Below are 19,368 nucleotides of genomic sequence, written 5' to 3'. Positions count from 1 at the left end.
TGGCTCAGCAGTAGAGCGTCAGCCTGGCGTGCAGGAGTCCCCGGTTCGATTCCCGGCCAGGGCACACAGGAGAAGCGCCCATCTGCTTCTCCACCTCTCCCCCTCTCCTTCCTCTCTGTCTCTCTCTTCCCCTCCCGCAGCCAAGGCTCCATTGGAGCAAAGATGGCCCGGGCACTGGGGATGGATGGCTCTGTGGCCTCTGCCTCAGGTGCTAGAATGGCTCTGGATGCAACAGAGCCACGCCCCGGATGGGCAAAACATCGCCCCCTGGTGGGCATGCCGGGTGGATCTCGGTCGGGCGCATGCGAGAGTCTGTCTGACTGTCTCTCCCCGTTTCCAGCTTCGGAAAAATGAAAAAAAAAAATGAAAAAAGAAAATAAGTATTGCTACTCTCTCAAGCACCATCTTTTTTTCTCCCTCCTTTAACCTAATTTTTTTTTTTTTTTTTTGAAGAGCCACAAATCATTCAGTTTTAAAGCTGGGAAGTATCTTCTAGTTCATCACTCTTGTTTAACATGTTAGGCACAGAGAGCTTAGAAAGCTGGCACTTTGAGGAAGGGAATGGACCTCCCTGGAGGAGTAGACCAAAGCCCTGAAAGCCCATCAGGTCCCCGAAGGGAAAAGTGCTCTTTCTCACTCCCACACTCTTCCTGCCCCAATTCTACACTCCAACTTACTCATCCATTTTCCTGCCTTTTGGATTTTTGCTCCAACAACTCTTCTAGAAATGAACTTTGGCTCACTTTTTTTCCTACATGTAAAACCCTCAATTTTATTTTACATCTCTATTTTTTAGTACAATATACAATATTGAGTTTTCTATTTTAATTCTCCTTTTAAAATGCATTCTTTTTTATTCCCTCTTGCTAAGAGATGCTCTACTAAATTCATTTCAGCCTTATTTTCTCACTATACTTCTGCCTTTGGTGGCTGAATTCTCTCAATAGACTTCTATCGTGATCACTGCAAATCATTTTCAAATGACTTCCTCAAATTGACCTATATTTTTAAAACCTAAATAAGGAGGCAGGTCCTTTCCCACACACTTGGTATGGAATGAGAAGAAAGAAATCTAGTTATTCCAAAGCCTCAAGAACCAACAGACTGGTGTGCTGCTATTTAACAACTGAACTCTACCTTACTCCCCAAAAGGGGAAAAGTAAAAAGAAACCAATAAAAACCCCCTCAGCTTTATAGAGTTTGCTTAATTCCATGATGTAAATACTTTGAAAATACTACCAACATATCTGATTTGAAGCTATCGAGAAGACTTTATTCAATGGAAAAATTGGGAAGAGACAGTAACAATGGGCTCTTGCCAGCCAGAGCTATCTGCAGCATCCCAGTGAATCTATGACCATTAAACACAAAAATTCAGATAAATACTTACAAACCACATAAGTGCTCTGTCCAAATTTGACTTCTTTCACAAGTATTTACAAAGAGCCTAGGTTAATTTTTCCATTACACTCTATAAATTCTCACAACACATGATATATTTGTATTTTATCTTTTCAGAAAAAAACCCCAACTGTTTTAAAAATAAAACAATTGTTACTACAACTACCAGTTGCAAGTAATTCACCTTTTGACTTGTGAGAAATTTAAAAAATAATAAAATAAACTTTGTGTTTAGAGCAGTTTGGGTTTTATAAGAAAATTGAGTATGAAGTACAGAGAGTTCCATATAATCCCTGCATTAGCACACACAAAACCTCCCTCACTATCTATCAACATCATGTACCCCAGTGGTATGTGGTAACTGGTGCACCTATACTGACACATTATTATCACTAAGTCCATAATTTACTTTAGGATTTGCTCTTGGTCTTGCATATTCTATGGGTTTGGACAAATGTGTGATTATAAGCATCTACCCATGTGGTATCTATCATACAGAATGCTTTCTCTGCCCTAAAATCCTTTGTTCTCTGCCTATTTATTCCTCCTTCCTCAATCTTTGAAAACCACTGTAATTTCCCTGCACCTATAGGTTTTCTCTTTCCAGAATGTAATAGTTGGAATTATATAGTATGTAGCCTTTTTAGGTTTGTTTCTATAACTTAGTAATATGCATTCAATGTTTCTCCATGTCTTTTCATGGCTTCATAGCTCACCAGTTTTTAGCATTTTACATTTAGATTTGTGATCCATTTTAAGTTACTTTTCATGAAAGCTATCATATCTGTGTCGAGATTGACATTTTTGTGTGTAGATGTACAATTATACCAGGACCATTTGTTAAAAGGAATACTTTTGCTCCATTGTCAAAGATCAATTCACTATATTTAAGTGGATCTATTCCTAAGATCAGTCTTATGTTTCATTGATAAATTTATGTATTCCTTCATCACTACTACACTGTCTTGTTTATTATGACTTTATAGTAAATCTTAAAGTCAGGTAGTGTCAGTCCTCCAACCTTGTTATTCTCCTTCAATATAGTGCTGGCTATTCTAAGTCTTTACTTCTCCATATAAATTTCAAAATCACTTTACTAATAACCATAAAATAAGTTTCTGGAATTTTGATTGTTAATGCATTAAATCTAGAAATCAAGTTAGAAAGAACTAAATCTTAACAATTTTGAGTCTTCTGATCAAAGCATTTTGTTTGTTGGCTTTAGTTCAAATTCTATCTCTATTTTATCTACCGTATCTATCCATCTACCTACCTATCATATGTTTATCTCTGCCACATTTTAGTTTAGCTCTACATTGATCTATGTTACTAAATTCTGGTCAAATTGTTAAAATAACTTTTACCAAGTATATTTACTGTAAATGCATATAATATTATATAAGTTAGAGAGCATTTCAGTCCCTGTGAATGGAACCATTCAATGAAAGTTAGTTAAAACTCAAGTAGTTGTAGTGATAGCAAAAACAACGATAAACACTAAAATTTACTTTGTACTAATTTAATTTACTTTGTACTTAGACACTTTGCACTATTTTGGATTGAACCACCTCCCAGACTTTTGAAAGGAATGCCATTGTTAGCATGTATTACTTGGGAGGAAACGGAGGCTCACAGAGTTAAGTAATTTTCTTAAGGTATATAGTACGTATGAGCTAAGTGGTGATTCCTACCAGGTTTGTCTAATGCTAGAATCCATGTTTATGACTACTCTTTTAAACTTCTTTTCCAAATTAGAATTTTATCAAGATGACATATGTGATTGTTATCCCCCAAAAAAGAATTGTCTCCCCTCCAAAAGATATGTTCAAGTTCCTGATAACTAGGAGTCTGACCTTTTTATTTTTATTTTTTGGAAATACAGTCTTTCATATATAATAAAGTTAAGATTAAATCATATTGAAGTAAAGTGGGCCCTTAATTCAATATGGTATTCTTTTAAGAGGAGAAAAACAGACATAGAGAAAAGGTAAGTAGAAATAACACCATACAATTACAAAGGCAGACATTATAACAATGCACCTACAAGCTAAGGAATGCCAAGATTTTCTGGAGCCAGTAGAGGCTAAGAGAAAGGTATAGAACTGATTATCCCCCAGAACATTCGAAGAGAACATGGCTCTGATGACACCTTGATTTCAAACATCTAGCGTGTGAATTAAAAAATATATACTTTTCTTGCTTTAAGCCAGCTAGTCAGTTTGTGGTATTTAGTGTGACAGTCTGAGAAAATTAACAGAGTATATTAAATTTTGTACTTACAGTTAACAAGATATATATATGTATATATATATTTTTCATATTTGCAGAAATGCTTACAGATTGTAAGGAAATGGTTGATATAATATATAAGTCACATCCAAAGATTGCAATATAATTTAACATAATTAAGACTATTTTCAAGTAAATATATCAATAATAATAATAAGATATAAATTCTCATTCAGGAAATAAATATACATGTTTTCATTTAAAAATATGTTTTATGTACTTGTTATCAGTTTTACTCAAATTTAATTTAAATCAAAGATTTTGCTTTTCTAGTTGGTTCACAACATAGTGTAGGAAATATGCCTGTGATTTACTTCTTCTTCATTTGCCGATGGAATTACTTAAGAAGAATTTTATTTAAGACAGAAAATTTCAATTTCTATAGTTCATTTTTATGTCTTTTATAGTTTTTGTTTAAAATAATCATCAAGTTCATCCTCTCTCTGTCTCTGTATCTATCTTTCTCAAAATTGTGTTTTCTCAGAAATACAATAGTTTCTTGTAATGGCATATAATAATCTTGTATAACATTGAGTCATTACCTTCAGGATGACTGTATTCCAGTAAAAATAAAAAATGAGAACAAATTGGAGAAATATTAATCTCAAGAAGTGGGTCACATAAATCACTTCATATTGGAATAACAATGTCAATATAATTTTTAAAATTGCAAGGATAATTTATCTCAATTTTTATGATTTTCAAAACATTATTATAGTGTATTCTTGTTAACAATGGAAATATTTTTGCTAAAATAAATAATTATTAAATTTTATCAAGAAAACTAAAATTTTAAAACAATTTATTATTTACTAATAATGGAAAAATTATCAGATAATTATAAATGCACATAATTTTAAAGAAAATTAGGTGGTAAAATTTATATTGATGATTTTTCTAATAAAGTTAGTACAAATGTTTACATATTCTTATAACTTCAATAAAACCATAAGAGCATGCAAGTGAATCTTTTTTTTAAATTATTTTTATTTATTTATTTTTTTAGAGGCGGGGGGGAGAGAGAGAGAGAGGTAGGGAGGGAGGGGAGGAGCAGGAAGCTTCAACTCCCATATGTGCCTTGACTGGGCAAGCCCAGGGTTTTGAACCAGCGACCTCAGTATTCCAGGTCGACGCTTTTATCCACTGCGCCACCACAGGTCAGACTGAATCTTGATGTTATAAAAAAAAAGTATGTTGCTTATTCTCAAGGCTGTAGGGATATAAAGATGGAAAGAAATTTGTGAGAATTCTAATTATTTGGGAGAGGCCAACTGTCATCCAGAAAAAAATTCAACTGTCATCCACAATTGGCTAGCAATGTTGCAGTAACAATTAAAATGTGCAATCTTATTGATTAATGTGGAACAGAATTAATTCTTGCTAAGTCATAAGAAGACATGTTAGGCGGGTCTTCTCAGAAGCCCTTTTTCAGGCAGTGACTTTAATCTTATAATGTTTTCACCTTTGAAAGATGGCCTTTGAAAATCACCTTGTGAAGGAAAAAAGGACAGTTGCACTGGAGTTTTCCTGGCCAGACTCAGGAAAAGCTTCAGTCCACTTCCTAGTTTCATGGCCCCAATCTCACTGAAAAGTAGTCAACTAATGTAGTCTGCCTGTGTACTCAGAAAACAGATCACGATCCGGCAAGCACAAAACAATGGATCAGCCATTATCTCCACTTCAAAACTACACATTTGGAGAACTATTGATAATCACAACACTATTCAATAAGGCCAAATCTCTTTGGTATAAAATGAGAGAAAGAGAGATATAAGTTTCCCTTAAGTTTTTCCAGCCCTAGAATTCTCATATTCAATTACAATAAGTACTTAAGCCCTAATGTATTTTTTCTGACTCAGCGCTCCTATTGAATTTATAGTCACATATATCAGTAACATAATTAAGGAAATCCTATGTACAATATATTTTTTTTAAAAGATACATAAGAATCCTGCCTTCAAGAATTTAATGACTTAATATACTTAAATTTTTTTTTATAATGTAACTATTTAAGTGACAAAATATAGATGTAAAAAACATTGGAATACTAAGAAAAGAACTTCCAATTCAGTGATTTACTAAAACTGTGGTGTATAAGATGATTAATTTTAAGAGTCAACTTGACTGGACAATGGGATGCACATGTATCCCGTTAAACATTATTTCTGGGTGTGTCAGAGAGGCATTTTTTGGATGAGATTAGCATTTGAATAGGTGGCCTCAGTAAAGCAGATGGCTCCCCCAAAGTGGTGGACATGAACAAACGCACTGAGGTGCTGAGTAGAGCAAAAGGTAGAAGGAAGAACTTGCTCCTGCTCTTTCTGCATGACTGCTGAGTCGGGGCATCAGTCTTCTTGCCCCTCAGGCTGGGACTCACACCACTGGTTCTCAGGGTTCTCAGGCCTTCCGCTATAGATAGTAACTATGTCTCCAACTTACCAGTGACAGATCACGGGACTTTGTAGCCTCCATAATAATGTGAACCAATGTCTTATAAGAAATCTCTTTATATAGAAATATAGAAAGATGAATAGTAGATAGATATATATAGATCAATATTTCTCTGGAGAGCTCTAATATAGTATTTTTTCTTTTGTTTTCTTCAGCTTGCATTATTTAAATTGTTTTTCTCAAAGTGTGATCTCACATATTTTATAAATAAAATCTGCTGTATGTTTGTTTTTATGCTATATTTTAAAATTCTTTAAGCTATGCCATATTTAGTACACTAAAAATTGATTTACAGTTTCAGTTTTATAATAACATAAACAATTCAAGAAACATTACGCTTTTTAAAAATATGCAAGCTTAGTGACTTTTATTGCTGTAGTTTTCTTCCATAATCTGCTAAAAATAACAATATTTTGAAGTTCTTATCAGTCACATGTAAGTGGTTTCTGGCCTTTGCTTTGAAGATTAAATGACAAAAATCTAATTTTAATCAAGTATGTAGGCTCAACAGAAAAAAATTTTCATCATCTTTTTTTTTCCAGTTGTGGAAATGGTTCTAGTTTATTCATTTACCGAACACTTGTATGGTGCTTACTATGAGCCAGTCAGTGCATTAGAAATGCTCACTATTAAAAATCTCATCTCTACCTTATGGGGTATGGACTATTATTATCATTTTATAATAAAGACACAAGACAAGAGAGAAGTGCCATTAACTTTCCCAAGGTCATAAACATGGTAATCAGTGAAGCTGAGATTCAAACCCAGGCCATCTGGCTAATGAGTCTGTGCTCTTAAACACCATGCAATGTTATAAAAGATATTGGTGATGCCATCATCTCTAACTACATGTGGATATAGTTACTGGCTTTTATGGTTGATAGGCATCCAGGTTAAATATATACATAGTTTCAACTTCTATTTCTTTGTCACAGAGAACTCTCCAAAAGAGACACTCACCTCTTGGTAATTCTTTGGCTGTTATTGTAGTTTTTAATATCTCTCTGTTAGAAAGCAAAGGTAGTAAATTTGTCTGCCAAACTGTTTATTAATAAAACCAGAAGGATTTAGGGAGGCCATTACAATGTTCTTACACATCTCTTTAGCACAGGAATGAGTTCTGAGTTTGAGTACTCTTATAATTACATTTAAGGAAAGACAAACATTACTTTATCAGTAATTGGCTCTACTTATATTTTAGAGTTAAAGAAAATGGCTGATATTTTTACATGTTCTGGGAAAAGTAAGCATCTGGCCATGGGAGAGCCACTGTACTCTGGTTTGAAAATAAAGGGAATCTTTTTAGTAATAATTTCTTCAAAGAGTCACTGAAGAGACAGTGATGATTTGAAACTATCCTCTGAGGAAATTTATCATGTTCTTTGCAGGAGACAAAACAGCTTTCAATTTTGTGTTCAAATTCTTGTCAGCACGTACATGATGGTATAATAGACGATGTATGATCATGTTACAAAATTGGTTTTATTATACTTTTGACATCAGTAAAGCAAGTCTTGGGTTCCTTGTTTTTTTGGGGGGGGTTCTTGTTTTTTTTTTTTGTTTGTTTGTTTGTTTGTTTTTAGATCCATGTAGTGCTATTATTGGTGAATATTGATTAACTTACCTTGAGTATTATGGCTGCAAAAATTCTGTCTCTGACTGGATAAAAAGATATTTCCTTTATTTATTTGCTTTGTTACAGGGCAGGCATCTTTCTATGCCCAGTTTTTTTATTTTTTTTATTTTTTATTTTTCTGAAGCTGTAAACGGGGAGAGACAGACAGACCCCCGCATGCGCCCGACTGGGATCCACCCGGCACGCCCACCAGGGGGCGACGCTCTGCCCACAAGGGGGCAATGCTCTGCCCCTCCTGGGCATCACTCTGTTGCGACCAGAGCCACTCTAGCGCCTGGGGCAGAGGCCAAGAGCCATTCCCAGCGCCTGGGCCATCTTTGCTCCAATGGAGCCTTGGGTGCGGGAGGGGAAGAGAGAGACAGAGAGGAAGGAGAGGGGGAGGGGTGGAGAAGCAGATGGGCGCTTCTCCTGTGTGCCCTGGCCGGGAATCGAACCCGGGACTTCTGCACGCCAGGCCGATGCTCTACCACTGAGCCAACCGGCCAGGGCTGTCTCTTCCCACTTTTAATTGACATAAGGCACAACACTAACAATTGACTAAAACCACTCAGGTCATACCCACTTGGAAGGACAAGATTTTCTGTACCTTTAAAAACTTATTTCAGATATGGTGATTCAACTCACAAATTGCCATTTGATAAAAAATCTGTGAAAACTTCTTTGATGCATCTAGCCTCAACACCATTTGCTCACCATTTGTACATTTTCAATGTAAATGTTTCTCTAGCTTTTTAAGTACCACATGAGGCTCCTTGTCACATAACAATGCAACTTGATTGGATTCTTGTAATAAAGACTTTTCAACCAGCACATTACTAAAAGACCTCCAGCTTCTTTCTCTTTACCATAAAACAGTGCCCTCCTAAACATCAGGGCCACATCTAATTTTGACTACTGTGCACTTGTTAAAATGCTTGGAATTTCTAGTTGATTTGAGACCAAATGCCATGCAAACATTGCAGTCACTAAATTCTAGCCATTTGCATCAGACAAATGAGCTATTAATAAGTTATTTTTCCCACATATGTTCCTTCTACAGAAGGCACCCTCCAAATGCCAATACTTGATTAATTAAGCAGATTTAGTATTAAGTAAACATTACATATATGTTAATAATTAGCAACTACATGACATAACTAGCAGCTTACAGATATAAAACAAAACCACAGCATTGTCATATCTACATCTGTATGTGAGCCAGAAACAGACACCACAGCAGCAGTGAGTCAGTCAGACACCCTGGTCATGGAATCACTACACAGGAGTGTGCACGGTTGTGCATCATACACAGCCCGAACCATCTCGCTCCAGGCATTTCAGCCTCCAGCCAGGGAGCGGGCATGAAACCACCGTGCACAGTTCAATTCAGTAGTCTGCTTTCTTCCTAGACTTTGAGTTTAGATTCTGAGCTTGCGTGCAGGCAGGCTTTAGCTATAAGAATCTTTTACAATTTAGGTAGCGGTTAGGCCTCTTCAAAGAAATTTTGGTTCTGTTTCTACTAGCAATTTCTCAAAACAAAAGAAAACACTCAAGACCACTTTTTTCTAATGTCTTATTTTAGGTTTTGTGATATTGTTGCAGTGCATGTAATTCAAACCCAATATATTTACTTTACTTTTCAGGGGACACTTAATTCTGACCCCAAGTCTAGATAGGCAAGCCTTCTTGTTGCCTTTCTTGGCCAGAATAGGAACCGTTCCTTTATTTTTTATCCTTATAAAAGTTTCCTTGTTATAACAGATTCAAACTCCCTCCGTTTCTCGCTCCCAGAATTTTATGTTCTATTTCCAAGTAGCTGTAAAAATGCAGCCTCTTATTTACAGAGAAAATAAAAATGCTCCCAGGATAATTAGCAGCTTTGAATAGCCTCTTTATTTTTTGCTCCTGGAAATTTTCCTTAATTCTTTTAGTGGTCAATTTGCTACTTTAAAGACTAACTTATTATATTTTATCACACATTTCAAGGTGTTTTGTTGTTGTTGTTTTGTTTGTTTTTTGTTTTTTTGTATTTTTGCCAGGAGATTCTTTAAGACATTCACTTTACCTTATAAATGAAAATGAAAACAAACTGTAAATTTTGTAAATTGTAATCCTGCTGATGTGAGAACTGCTGGGCTTAGCAGCAGCAGGCATCAGCCTCGGTTTTTTTGTTTTGTTTTGTTTTGTTTTTACAGAGACAGAGAAACAGAGGAATAGACAGGGATAGACAGACAGGAACGGAGAGATGAGAAGCATCAATCATCAGTTTTTTGTTGCGCACTGCGACACCTTAGTTCATTGATTGCTTTCTCATATGTGCCTTGACCATGGGCCTTCAGCAGACCAAGTAACCCCTTGCTCGAGCCAGCAACCTTGGGTCCAAGCTGGTGAGCTTTGCTCAAACCAGATGAGCCCGCGCTCAAACTGGCGACCTCGGGGTCTCGAACCTGGGTCCTCAGCATCCTAGTTCGACGCTCTATCCACTGCACCACCGCCTGGTCAGGCTTGGTTTGTTCTTTTACGGCTCGATTTGTATTGTCTATAATTTACATTCTGAATGAACTTGGAGGTCTCATAACCCCAGAAGGAGTATCTTTCATACACGTACTTTAGTGAATGATATGCACCTTGGATAGGAATAACTGTCCCAGGCTGCAAGCTGTTAGACAGCTGAGAAATTAGTCCATGGTATGAACATAAGCCCTGTGACAGAGTTCCACTCAATATTTGCATTATATTTAAAAAGTGAGTCTCCTCGCCCCCAAAAAAGAACATACTAGCCCTTAAAGCAGGGGTCTCCAAACTACGGCCCGTGGGCCACATGCAGCCCCTGAGGCCATTTATCCTGCCCCCACCACACTTCCAGAAGGGGCACCTCTTTCATTGGTGGTCAGTGAGAGGAGCATAGTTCCCACTGAAATACTGGTCAGTTTGTTGATTTAAATTTACTTGTTCTTTATTTTAAATATTGTATTTGTTCCCATTTTGTTTTTGTTTTTTTACTTTAAAATAAGATATGTGCAGTGTGCATAGGGATTTGTTCATAGATTTTTTTTTTATAGTCTGGCCCTCCAACGGTCTGAGGGAAAGTGAACTGGCCCCCTGTGTAAAAAGTTTGGGGACCCCTGCCTTAAAGAATACATGGAACACTGATAGATGCAGAAGAGAGTAAAGGAAACAAATTGAGAGCAAAATCCAGAAGCCTGAAAGCATATATATAATACATGGACAACAGAAGAAGAATAGTTGTCATTAGGGCAATTAGTTAAGTGAGAGGAGTTTCTAATTTTCTTGAGAATTTGGGGGGTTAGGAATCATCTTTTTCATAAAAGAGAGAAGGAGATGATAATATTCTATTGGGTAAAAATGGGTTCTGGTCTTCTTTTTAAAATGTTTCCTGAAACTTCGGTGCCCAATTTTCTCAGAATGAAAGTATATCCCCCAACTCCTGCTGGAAATATGCATTTTCCAAAAATTAAGTTTATTCTCATAATGCAGTTTATATCATATCCTAAGAGTTATCCTAAAACCATATGACCTAATAAAATAATTATTTTAGAAAGAAGAACTATAGATAAACTACAGTGGTACCTTGAGATACAAGTCTAATTTGTTCTGTAACCGAGCTCGTAAGTCAGTCAACTCATATATCAAACAAATTTCTCCCATTTAAAATAACTGAAATAGATTTAATCCATTCAAGCCCTGTGAAACATCCCCAAACCATCCTAAGTTATGAAAAAGGACATGTTTTTATTTAAGAAACACACATGTATACTTTACCAATGCATAATAAAATATATGAAATAAAAGGAAAAAGTATTGTTTAGTTCTGTATTCTTACCTTGGAGACAGATGAGTGCGGCTAACGGAGGTGAATGGCGGAGGAGGAGGGAGGGAGGAAGGGATGCAGGCACTGTAGACACGTAAACTAAAACTGCACTTTCTTAACACTAACTGTGAACTAAAACTGCATTTTCTTTACTTTAAACAAAACTAAAACTGCTCTTTCTTTACTTAAAATGAAACCACAAAAACTTAATTGTAAAAAAATGCACTTTCTTAACTTTAAAGTTAACCTAAGCTTAACATTACATATTTTTCTTTTAATCATCACCTGTTTTTGCCTTTTTGGCTGCACTTTCAGCACTTTCACTTGCAGGACTTTTGAATAAGAATCTATCCAAAGAGGTTTGCTATTGCCTGCCTTTTAAAATGTTACAGAAGTATGACAAACAAGTGTCATTAAAAAGTGCTGAGGCACGACCAGTTGAAACTTTTTCTGGGTGTTTCTTTTCAATGAAACTTGAAAGCTTCTCCCACATTGCCAGCATGTCTTTAATTTCACTTGTAAAAATCACTTTCTCCAACTCTACCTCCTCCTCACTACTAATCTCTTGCAGAAGCTCCATATGTTGCATCATCTGTAGCTCCTTCAACTCCTCAGTTGAGAGTTCCTCCTCATGTTCCTTAATGAGCTCATTTACGTCACCCTCATCTACCTCCAGACCCATCGACTTTCCTAGGGACACAATCTCTTCCGATGCTTCTACCTCAGTCTCGATCTCTAGTTCGAATCCTTCGAAGTCCCTGTCTGCAACAACATCAGGCTATAACTTTTTCTATGCCAAGTTCAACATTCTTCTTGTAAACTTTTGCCATGCTGAGTCAATAATGCGTAAACATATCACGATGTTGTAGTGATTTTTCCAAAACTCTCAAAAGGTTAGATTTGTATTCTCAGTCACCTCAAGCAGTGGCAGAACAAGTGCTTTGTGTAAAGCTTTCTAAAGTTGGAAATGACTTGCTGATCCATAGGTTGCAAGATTGAAGTCGTGTTGAATAGGAGGTAGAAGACTTTCACAAATTTGAACTCAAGAATGTCATCTTCAAGACAAGGTGGGTGGGCTGGAGCATTTTCATCAGGAGTTTATTTTCTTGAAGATATTTCGTCACTGCAGGACCAATGACGAGATTTACCCATTCAATAAAAAACTGCCATGTAACCCATGCCCTAGCATTGGTGTGCCACATAACCTGCAGTTTTTCTTTAAGAATCTTGTGAATCTTAAAGGCTCTAGGATTTTCAGAATGATACACTAGCAGTGGCTTTACTTTACAGTCACCGCTATCATTTGCACACAATCCAAGGGTCAGAGGTCCTTCATGGGTTTATAGCCTGGCAGCTTCTCCTCTGCGGTGATGAAAGTCTCCCAGGGCATTTTTTTCCAAAACAAACATGTGAGAAAGAACAAGATGCTGGTGTTGTGCAGCTGATACTGGACCCGTGCGCCAATGCGCCAACTAGCGGCAGCTTCCCAAATCACGACTCATATCTCAAAATTTCACTCGGATCTCAAACAAAAATACAGACCGAGTTGCAGCTCATATCTTAAAATATTCATATGTTGGTCTGCTCATATCTCAAGGTACCACTGTAGTCAGTTGACAATACAAATTTAAATTTGGTAATAGCTAATGATGTCTATACAATTCATCTTACTGAAATATTGTAACATATATTTTGAAACTAGTGTATCTTGAAGGATATTGCAGGTAATCATATACATGCTTTTGAGTTTATTAGTTATTCTAGGTTAATTAGTTGTTTTAACTCCATTTATGTGAGAGTTTATTATTAACTTCTAATCTTATATCTTGGATCCAAGACTTCCTAGTATGTTTCATGGATCTAATTACACACCTTCTATTTACTAAGAATATATCTTATAGTTAATATTATAGTTTATACCATTTTTATGTTTGTTAAAACAAATTAGGATTTGTTTTAGTCTGCTTGGGCTGCCACAACAAAATATTTATATAGGACAGGGTGCTTAAAAAATAGAAAATTATTTTCCAAAGTTCCAACAGGTAGAAAGTCTAAGATCAGGAAGTTCAGCAGGTTTTGATTTCTGGTGACAGCCTTTTTCCTAGTTTGTAGATTGCTGTCTTCCTTGCACGCTCTTACATGTTGGAGAGAAAACAAGATCTCTGATGCCTCTTTCTATAAGGAAACAAACCTCACCAACCACAACCTCATTCTCATGACCTCCTCTAATCCAAATTCCTTTAAAAGGGCCCATCTTCAAATACCATCACACTGGGGATTAGTTCTTTAACATATGAATCTTGGTAAGACACAAACATTAAGTCCATAACAGTATCCATTCCTTATTTTGTAAAAGATTTTTCTTGGATTTTTTATTCTTCCAAATAAAACAGGCAAATTTAAGTTCACTAATCTACTTCTAATTTAAGTAGCATTGCTCTGTTGTGTTTATTTTTTATATGGGCTTCCATCTTTTTTAGAAAAAAGTATAGTATCAAAAATAATTATATTGTACTTAGGAATTTTGGTCTTATTTTATTTTTCTGAATAAAATGTTTTGACATCTTTTACCCAAGTTTTGGTTGGAAGTATCTTCAGATAAAAGGTATTTGAATTCAGCAGAAATGTTTTAAGCAACAGGTAGGGCCCTGGTGGTGTCTTATGGTGGGAAAAGAATAGCCTTTTACCTAGTCCCAAGAAATCAAGTATTCATTCCTGAACAAACCTTTCTAGCCCCAAAGGAGAAAGAAATGTGAATGCTTTTAAGGCTGAAGAACACAGATCTTTTGTTCTATATCTATCTGAATATAAGAGTTCATAAACAAAATGAAAGCGGAAATGATCAGTTTCAGAAGTGCAAACAGAGAGGATATCTAATGAAATGTATAATGAAACTTACAGTGCACTTGGGGTCTATTACTGAAGGCTTTCTTAAAGATAATAGGTTCATTAGCTTATGACATCTTCTGAGTCATGGTTGAAACCACTCAAGCCATATCATTAAATTTCTAGCCACAAAGATTTCTGGCCTGGCTTACTGTGTTATCCAGACATAATGAGTCTATATCGGAGGTTATAACACTGAGTCATGGGCACTGTTAAGGATTTCAGTTCATCAAAAACACATATGAAAGCATTCACCACGTAGGAGTATGCATGGATCCTAGACAGTGCTTTAGGTTTTCAACTGTTTTTATCAGAAGTCATTCCTTGCTTCCTCAGATCCACAGTTGGACTCCTACTGCTCTCAAGTAGCAAGAAGCAGCACAATGTTATAAGATAAAGAAAAGTTGGCATTAAATATAAAGGAGAATTTTATATATAAAAAATAAAGGGAAAATACAGCATGGTATTGATAGAAGTCTTAAGTACACCAAGTCAAATATATTTTTGCTTTGAATATTTAAAAAGTATTTACGTTAGAAATTCTTGATTCTATACTTCAGTTTGTGAATGTCTATAGCTGATCCCTCAGATCTTGAAAATATTAAAATATTTTCTAAGTGAAACTAGAGAGTGAGAGAATAACCAAACGAGCAGAGAAACAGCTTTTCTCAGAGTATCAGACAGGTAACTTCCTAAACTCTAGAACACGTTTGTTTACTTATGGAATTATGTGTAACGACAAAATGAGTCTTCTAACAACTTCTTATAGACAACTTTTGTTTTCAGGTACTCTTAACCTAAATTCAGATTTGTGAGACAATCAAATTCAGAAATCACACAAACTAATTTATATACACTGACAATTTTAGCACTGTATGTGATAGTTACAATGTTTTGGAGCCCAATATGTTACTCTCTATATTAAGTCCATGTTGAGGGCACTAAACTTTAACTTTATTTTTGTTTTTATTTCACAAGAATATGCTTCCGAAGGGATAAGCAGTGACTCATTCTTACCAGAACATTGACAGTCACTTGAGCAGTACCAGTTCTCTGTCGGAGGGGGTCAGGAAGAGCATCATTGTCCAAATCTGTTATTCTCACAACTATCTTGTACTTTGCTTCAATTTCCCTGTCTAAAGAATCCAATAGCTTTATCATTCCTGCACAAAAATGGAAAGATAACTGTTATCCCAGAATCACTAAATATCTTCAATTTATGCTAAATTAAAAACTACATAAATAAAATAATCACTAAAATAACAAGTAAAAATACATTAATAAAAATCAACTTTGGTTATATATTTATACTCCCAGCATGTACTTCACCAGAAAAATGATGGCAGGTGTTAATTTGCACACCACCTTTTTCACCTGTTATACAATCTTAGATTTATGGGATATATATATATATGCATAGATATATGGGAGATATATGATGTATGGGTGATATATGGGAGAAATATATATTGGAAGAAATGTATTTATGAGAGATACATGGGAGAAATATATGTGTATAAACTTTAGACATGGGATAAATCTATTATTATATTTATATAGATATATGGGAGACATATAGGGGAGAAACACATGTGTATAGACTTTCCAAAGATCTGTTTGGCAAAGGTCAAAGCTATAGTGCTTTTTCTTCAGTAACTAAGAATCTATGGATATAGCTAAGAAACTAATGTGAATATACATAGTTTAAGAGAAAGTTGTATATACAGTGAAAGAAAAGGATTTGACTTTGGGTGATGGGCACACAACACAATCAAAAGAAAAAAAAGAGAGCAAGTTGTTTTTTAAACTGTCCCAATAATCATAGTTTCTCCATAAATTAAGTCCCAAATAAGTGTATATAAGCTCATTATTTTTACTGTCAACATATAACAACATTTTTACAATACCTGTGTCTGGTTCAATGTAAAACTTGGGAGGTGATTCCAAATTGCCTCCAGCAATGGTATATTTTATATTATTAAATGGCCAGTCTGCATCTGTAAATATAATTTTCCCTACTAGGGTATCAACTGGACTATTTTCAAGTATATTGAAGGTAAATGCTGATGTAGTTCCAGTTGGATTCAATTCATTTATGCGACTCACCCTTATGATGATTGTAATGATTGCTAGAAAGAAAAAAATACATAGGGATGTAGCTGAGGTCATCATGTGTCTTCTGTAATTCTTCTCTTTTTTAAACAGCATAACATTATATATTAAATTCTAAGTATGTAAATTATATACATACACCTATATTAAATTCTGTCATTAAATTATTACCTTTTTCAATTTTAGAGCTTTTGAAAATACGTTTAGAATTAAAACACTCTATTAACTAATTTTGAATACCTGTCCAAACAACTGCCGTTTATAATGTGTTTATATATAAATGTTACTGTTTAGAATTAAAGGTCAGAGTTTACAAGAGCATGCATTATTTGCTAATCAAAATATGATTAAAATATTTCTACATGACAATATAATAAATAAATATAAAGGAACTAAATTTACTATGATAATGTGAATATCAGTATTTTTTCTAATGCAAAATAAATTCACTCTCCAGAAATCTTTTAAACAATACAGATTTCAGAAAAGTTAAACTTCAACATTTCCTTGAAAGAGCTGCAATATATTAAAATAATGTTTAGACAATATTCTCTCACTCATGATTGACTTTCTCTTTGAATTTTTTAAAAATCATACTATGTTAGCACAAAATAAGTAATTACAAGACATGCAATTTTTTTTAAATTTAGAAAATTAAATTTAACAGGGTGATATTGATCAACAAGAGTACAAAGATTTCAGGTAAACATCTTCACATCAGTTGAACAGTCCATTATGTTGTATACCCAACACACAAAATCAAATCATTTTTCATCACCTTATAATTAACCCTCTTTACAAAGTAGTCAAAAACACACATGGAAAAAAGAAAGCCTCTTCAATAAACAGTGCTGGGAAAATTGGAAAGCTACATGAAAAAGAATGAAACTTGACTACATTTTGTCCCCTGCATAAAAATTAATTCAAAATGAATCAAAGATTATATGCTTTATTATAGCAGATCATCAGAATATCTAAAATTATAATAAACATCTAAGAACTAATTTTAACTACTTATTTTATGTAACTCAAAATATTTAAATATAAATACTTCTTACTTGACAATATAGGACTTCCTTCATCAGATACTTTCACAAACAATGTATATTTGAAGTGCATTCCTGCAAAAATAGCATTATCATAATCTAGATGGGCAGGACCAATCTGCAAATAAAAATATTACATTAATGGTTATTATTTTTAAATTAAATATCTATTTTATCATCTATATGAATCCCAAACCAAGAAATGTTATACTTGTGGTAAAAAAAAAATAGTGAAAATTATATTTTATAACAGTGCTCTCTAATAGGGATTCAATAATAATGTGAGCCACAAATGCAAGCCACACATGTAATTTTAACTTTTCTAGCCATGACATTACACATCGACAGTCTAGAAGAGAAAAAACATGATATACATGATTATATCAGTAGATACAGAAAAGCATTGACAAATTCCAGCACCCAGTTATGATAAAAATTCTCAGTGAACTAGGATTGGAGAACTTCCTCATCTTTATAAAGAACATCTACAAAAAACTATAGCTAACATATTTAGTGGTGAGAAAAATGAAAGCTTTCCATTAAGATCAGGTCTAGAGCAATGATATTCCCTACCACCATTCTTTTCAACATGGTACTGAAAGTTCTATTAGCTATATTTTTAAAAAGTAATAATAATAGCAACAATAATAAAGGTAAAATTTAATTTTAATAAAGTATAGTCGTCCCTCGTCATAACAAGGTTCACTTTCTGCAGTTTCACTGTATCGCACATTTTAAAATTGTATATATCTAATTTTGTATCATGGATTTTTCGCTAGATTGTGGGATTTTGCGGTAGATGGGTATTTTTATATACTTATTATTTTAATTATTTTTGTGGTAAAATAAGCAAAATATGTGTGGGAAAGATTAGTAACAGTGTGGGAAAGGTTTATAAGAGTGTGGGAGGGTTTATAAAGCCTTAAAAATATGTAAATAATAAAATAAATATAAGGTCGCTACTCTGCGGATCTTCACCTATCGCGGGGGGTTCTGGAAACTAGCCCCCGCGATAGACGAGGGACCACTGTACTTTATTTAACTGATTGTGTTCAAAATATTATTATTATAACATGTAAGCAACATCAAAAATATTTATGAAATTTACATTTATTTGCTCATGCTAAAAATCTATTGGTTATTTCACACTTGCAGTTTATCTCCGTTCCAATGAGCCACATTTCAGGTGCTCTAAAGCACATGTAGCTAGTGGTTTTCATACTGAAGAGCAAAGTTGTAGAATATATAAACTATACATTTATTACAAAAATTATGATAATATTACTACTATATATTCTGGAACTTTTAAATTAGTGCCTCATATTGTAGAAGTACACTACAAACTAGCAAAACTAGGGTTAAACATTTGATTTACATTTGTCCACACTAATTCATTTGCCATCAATTGTTCTTTTCCTATTCTGTACGTTTTCTTCATAAACAGATACTCTGGTGTGTATTTAAGCTTTTTAAAAGTAGTTGTCATGAATTTATTTGCATTTTTTAAAAATGAGTTAAATATGAGTTAGTATTAGCAGGAAAAAATCTCAAAGAAGAAAGCTTTAATTTTCAGGCTTAGAAATCATTCAAACATAGAAGTTGAGGTCCACTCTGTGAGAGAGGTCAAAGTATCTCATATTTTTGCTCTTTCTCTTTACTCTCTTGGGAGGGATTGCAAGGCAGGCATGATACATTCAGGATATTTCATAATGTTAAATAAAAGGGCGATGTTGAGA

At 34.5% G+C, this 19,368-nt stretch overlaps 1 protein-coding gene across 5 annotated transcripts in view; it reads right to left on the bottom strand.

The window, feature by feature from the left end:
• The window catches only part of LOC136310520 (cadherin-related family member 4-like), a 140,598-nt gene that overhangs the window by 46,359 nt on the left and 74,871 nt on the right, over positions 1-19,368 (bottom strand). For all 5 annotated transcript variants that reach the window (XM_066239233.1, XM_066239229.1, XM_066239230.1 and 2 more), the window contains 3 exons: positions 17,645-17,750; positions 16,382-16,603; positions 15,492-15,637 (listed from right to left, as the gene is read on the bottom strand). In XM_066239233.1, coding sequence (XP_066095330.1) covers positions 15,492-15,637; positions 16,382-16,603; positions 17,645-17,750 — 474 coding nt within the window. The remainder of the gene's footprint in view (positions 1-15,491; positions 15,638-16,381; positions 16,604-17,644; positions 17,751-19,368) is intronic.

The sequence above is a fragment of the Saccopteryx bilineata genome, chromosome 7 (assembly GCF_036850765.1).
Source record: "Saccopteryx bilineata isolate mSacBil1 chromosome 7, mSacBil1_pri_phased_curated, whole genome shotgun sequence".
NCBI classification, from domain to species: Eukaryota; Metazoa; Chordata; class Mammalia; order Chiroptera; family Emballonuridae; genus Saccopteryx; species Saccopteryx bilineata.
The sequence above is the reverse complement of the archived record's forward strand: the minus strand, read 5'-3'. Positions and strand labels throughout refer to the sequence as shown.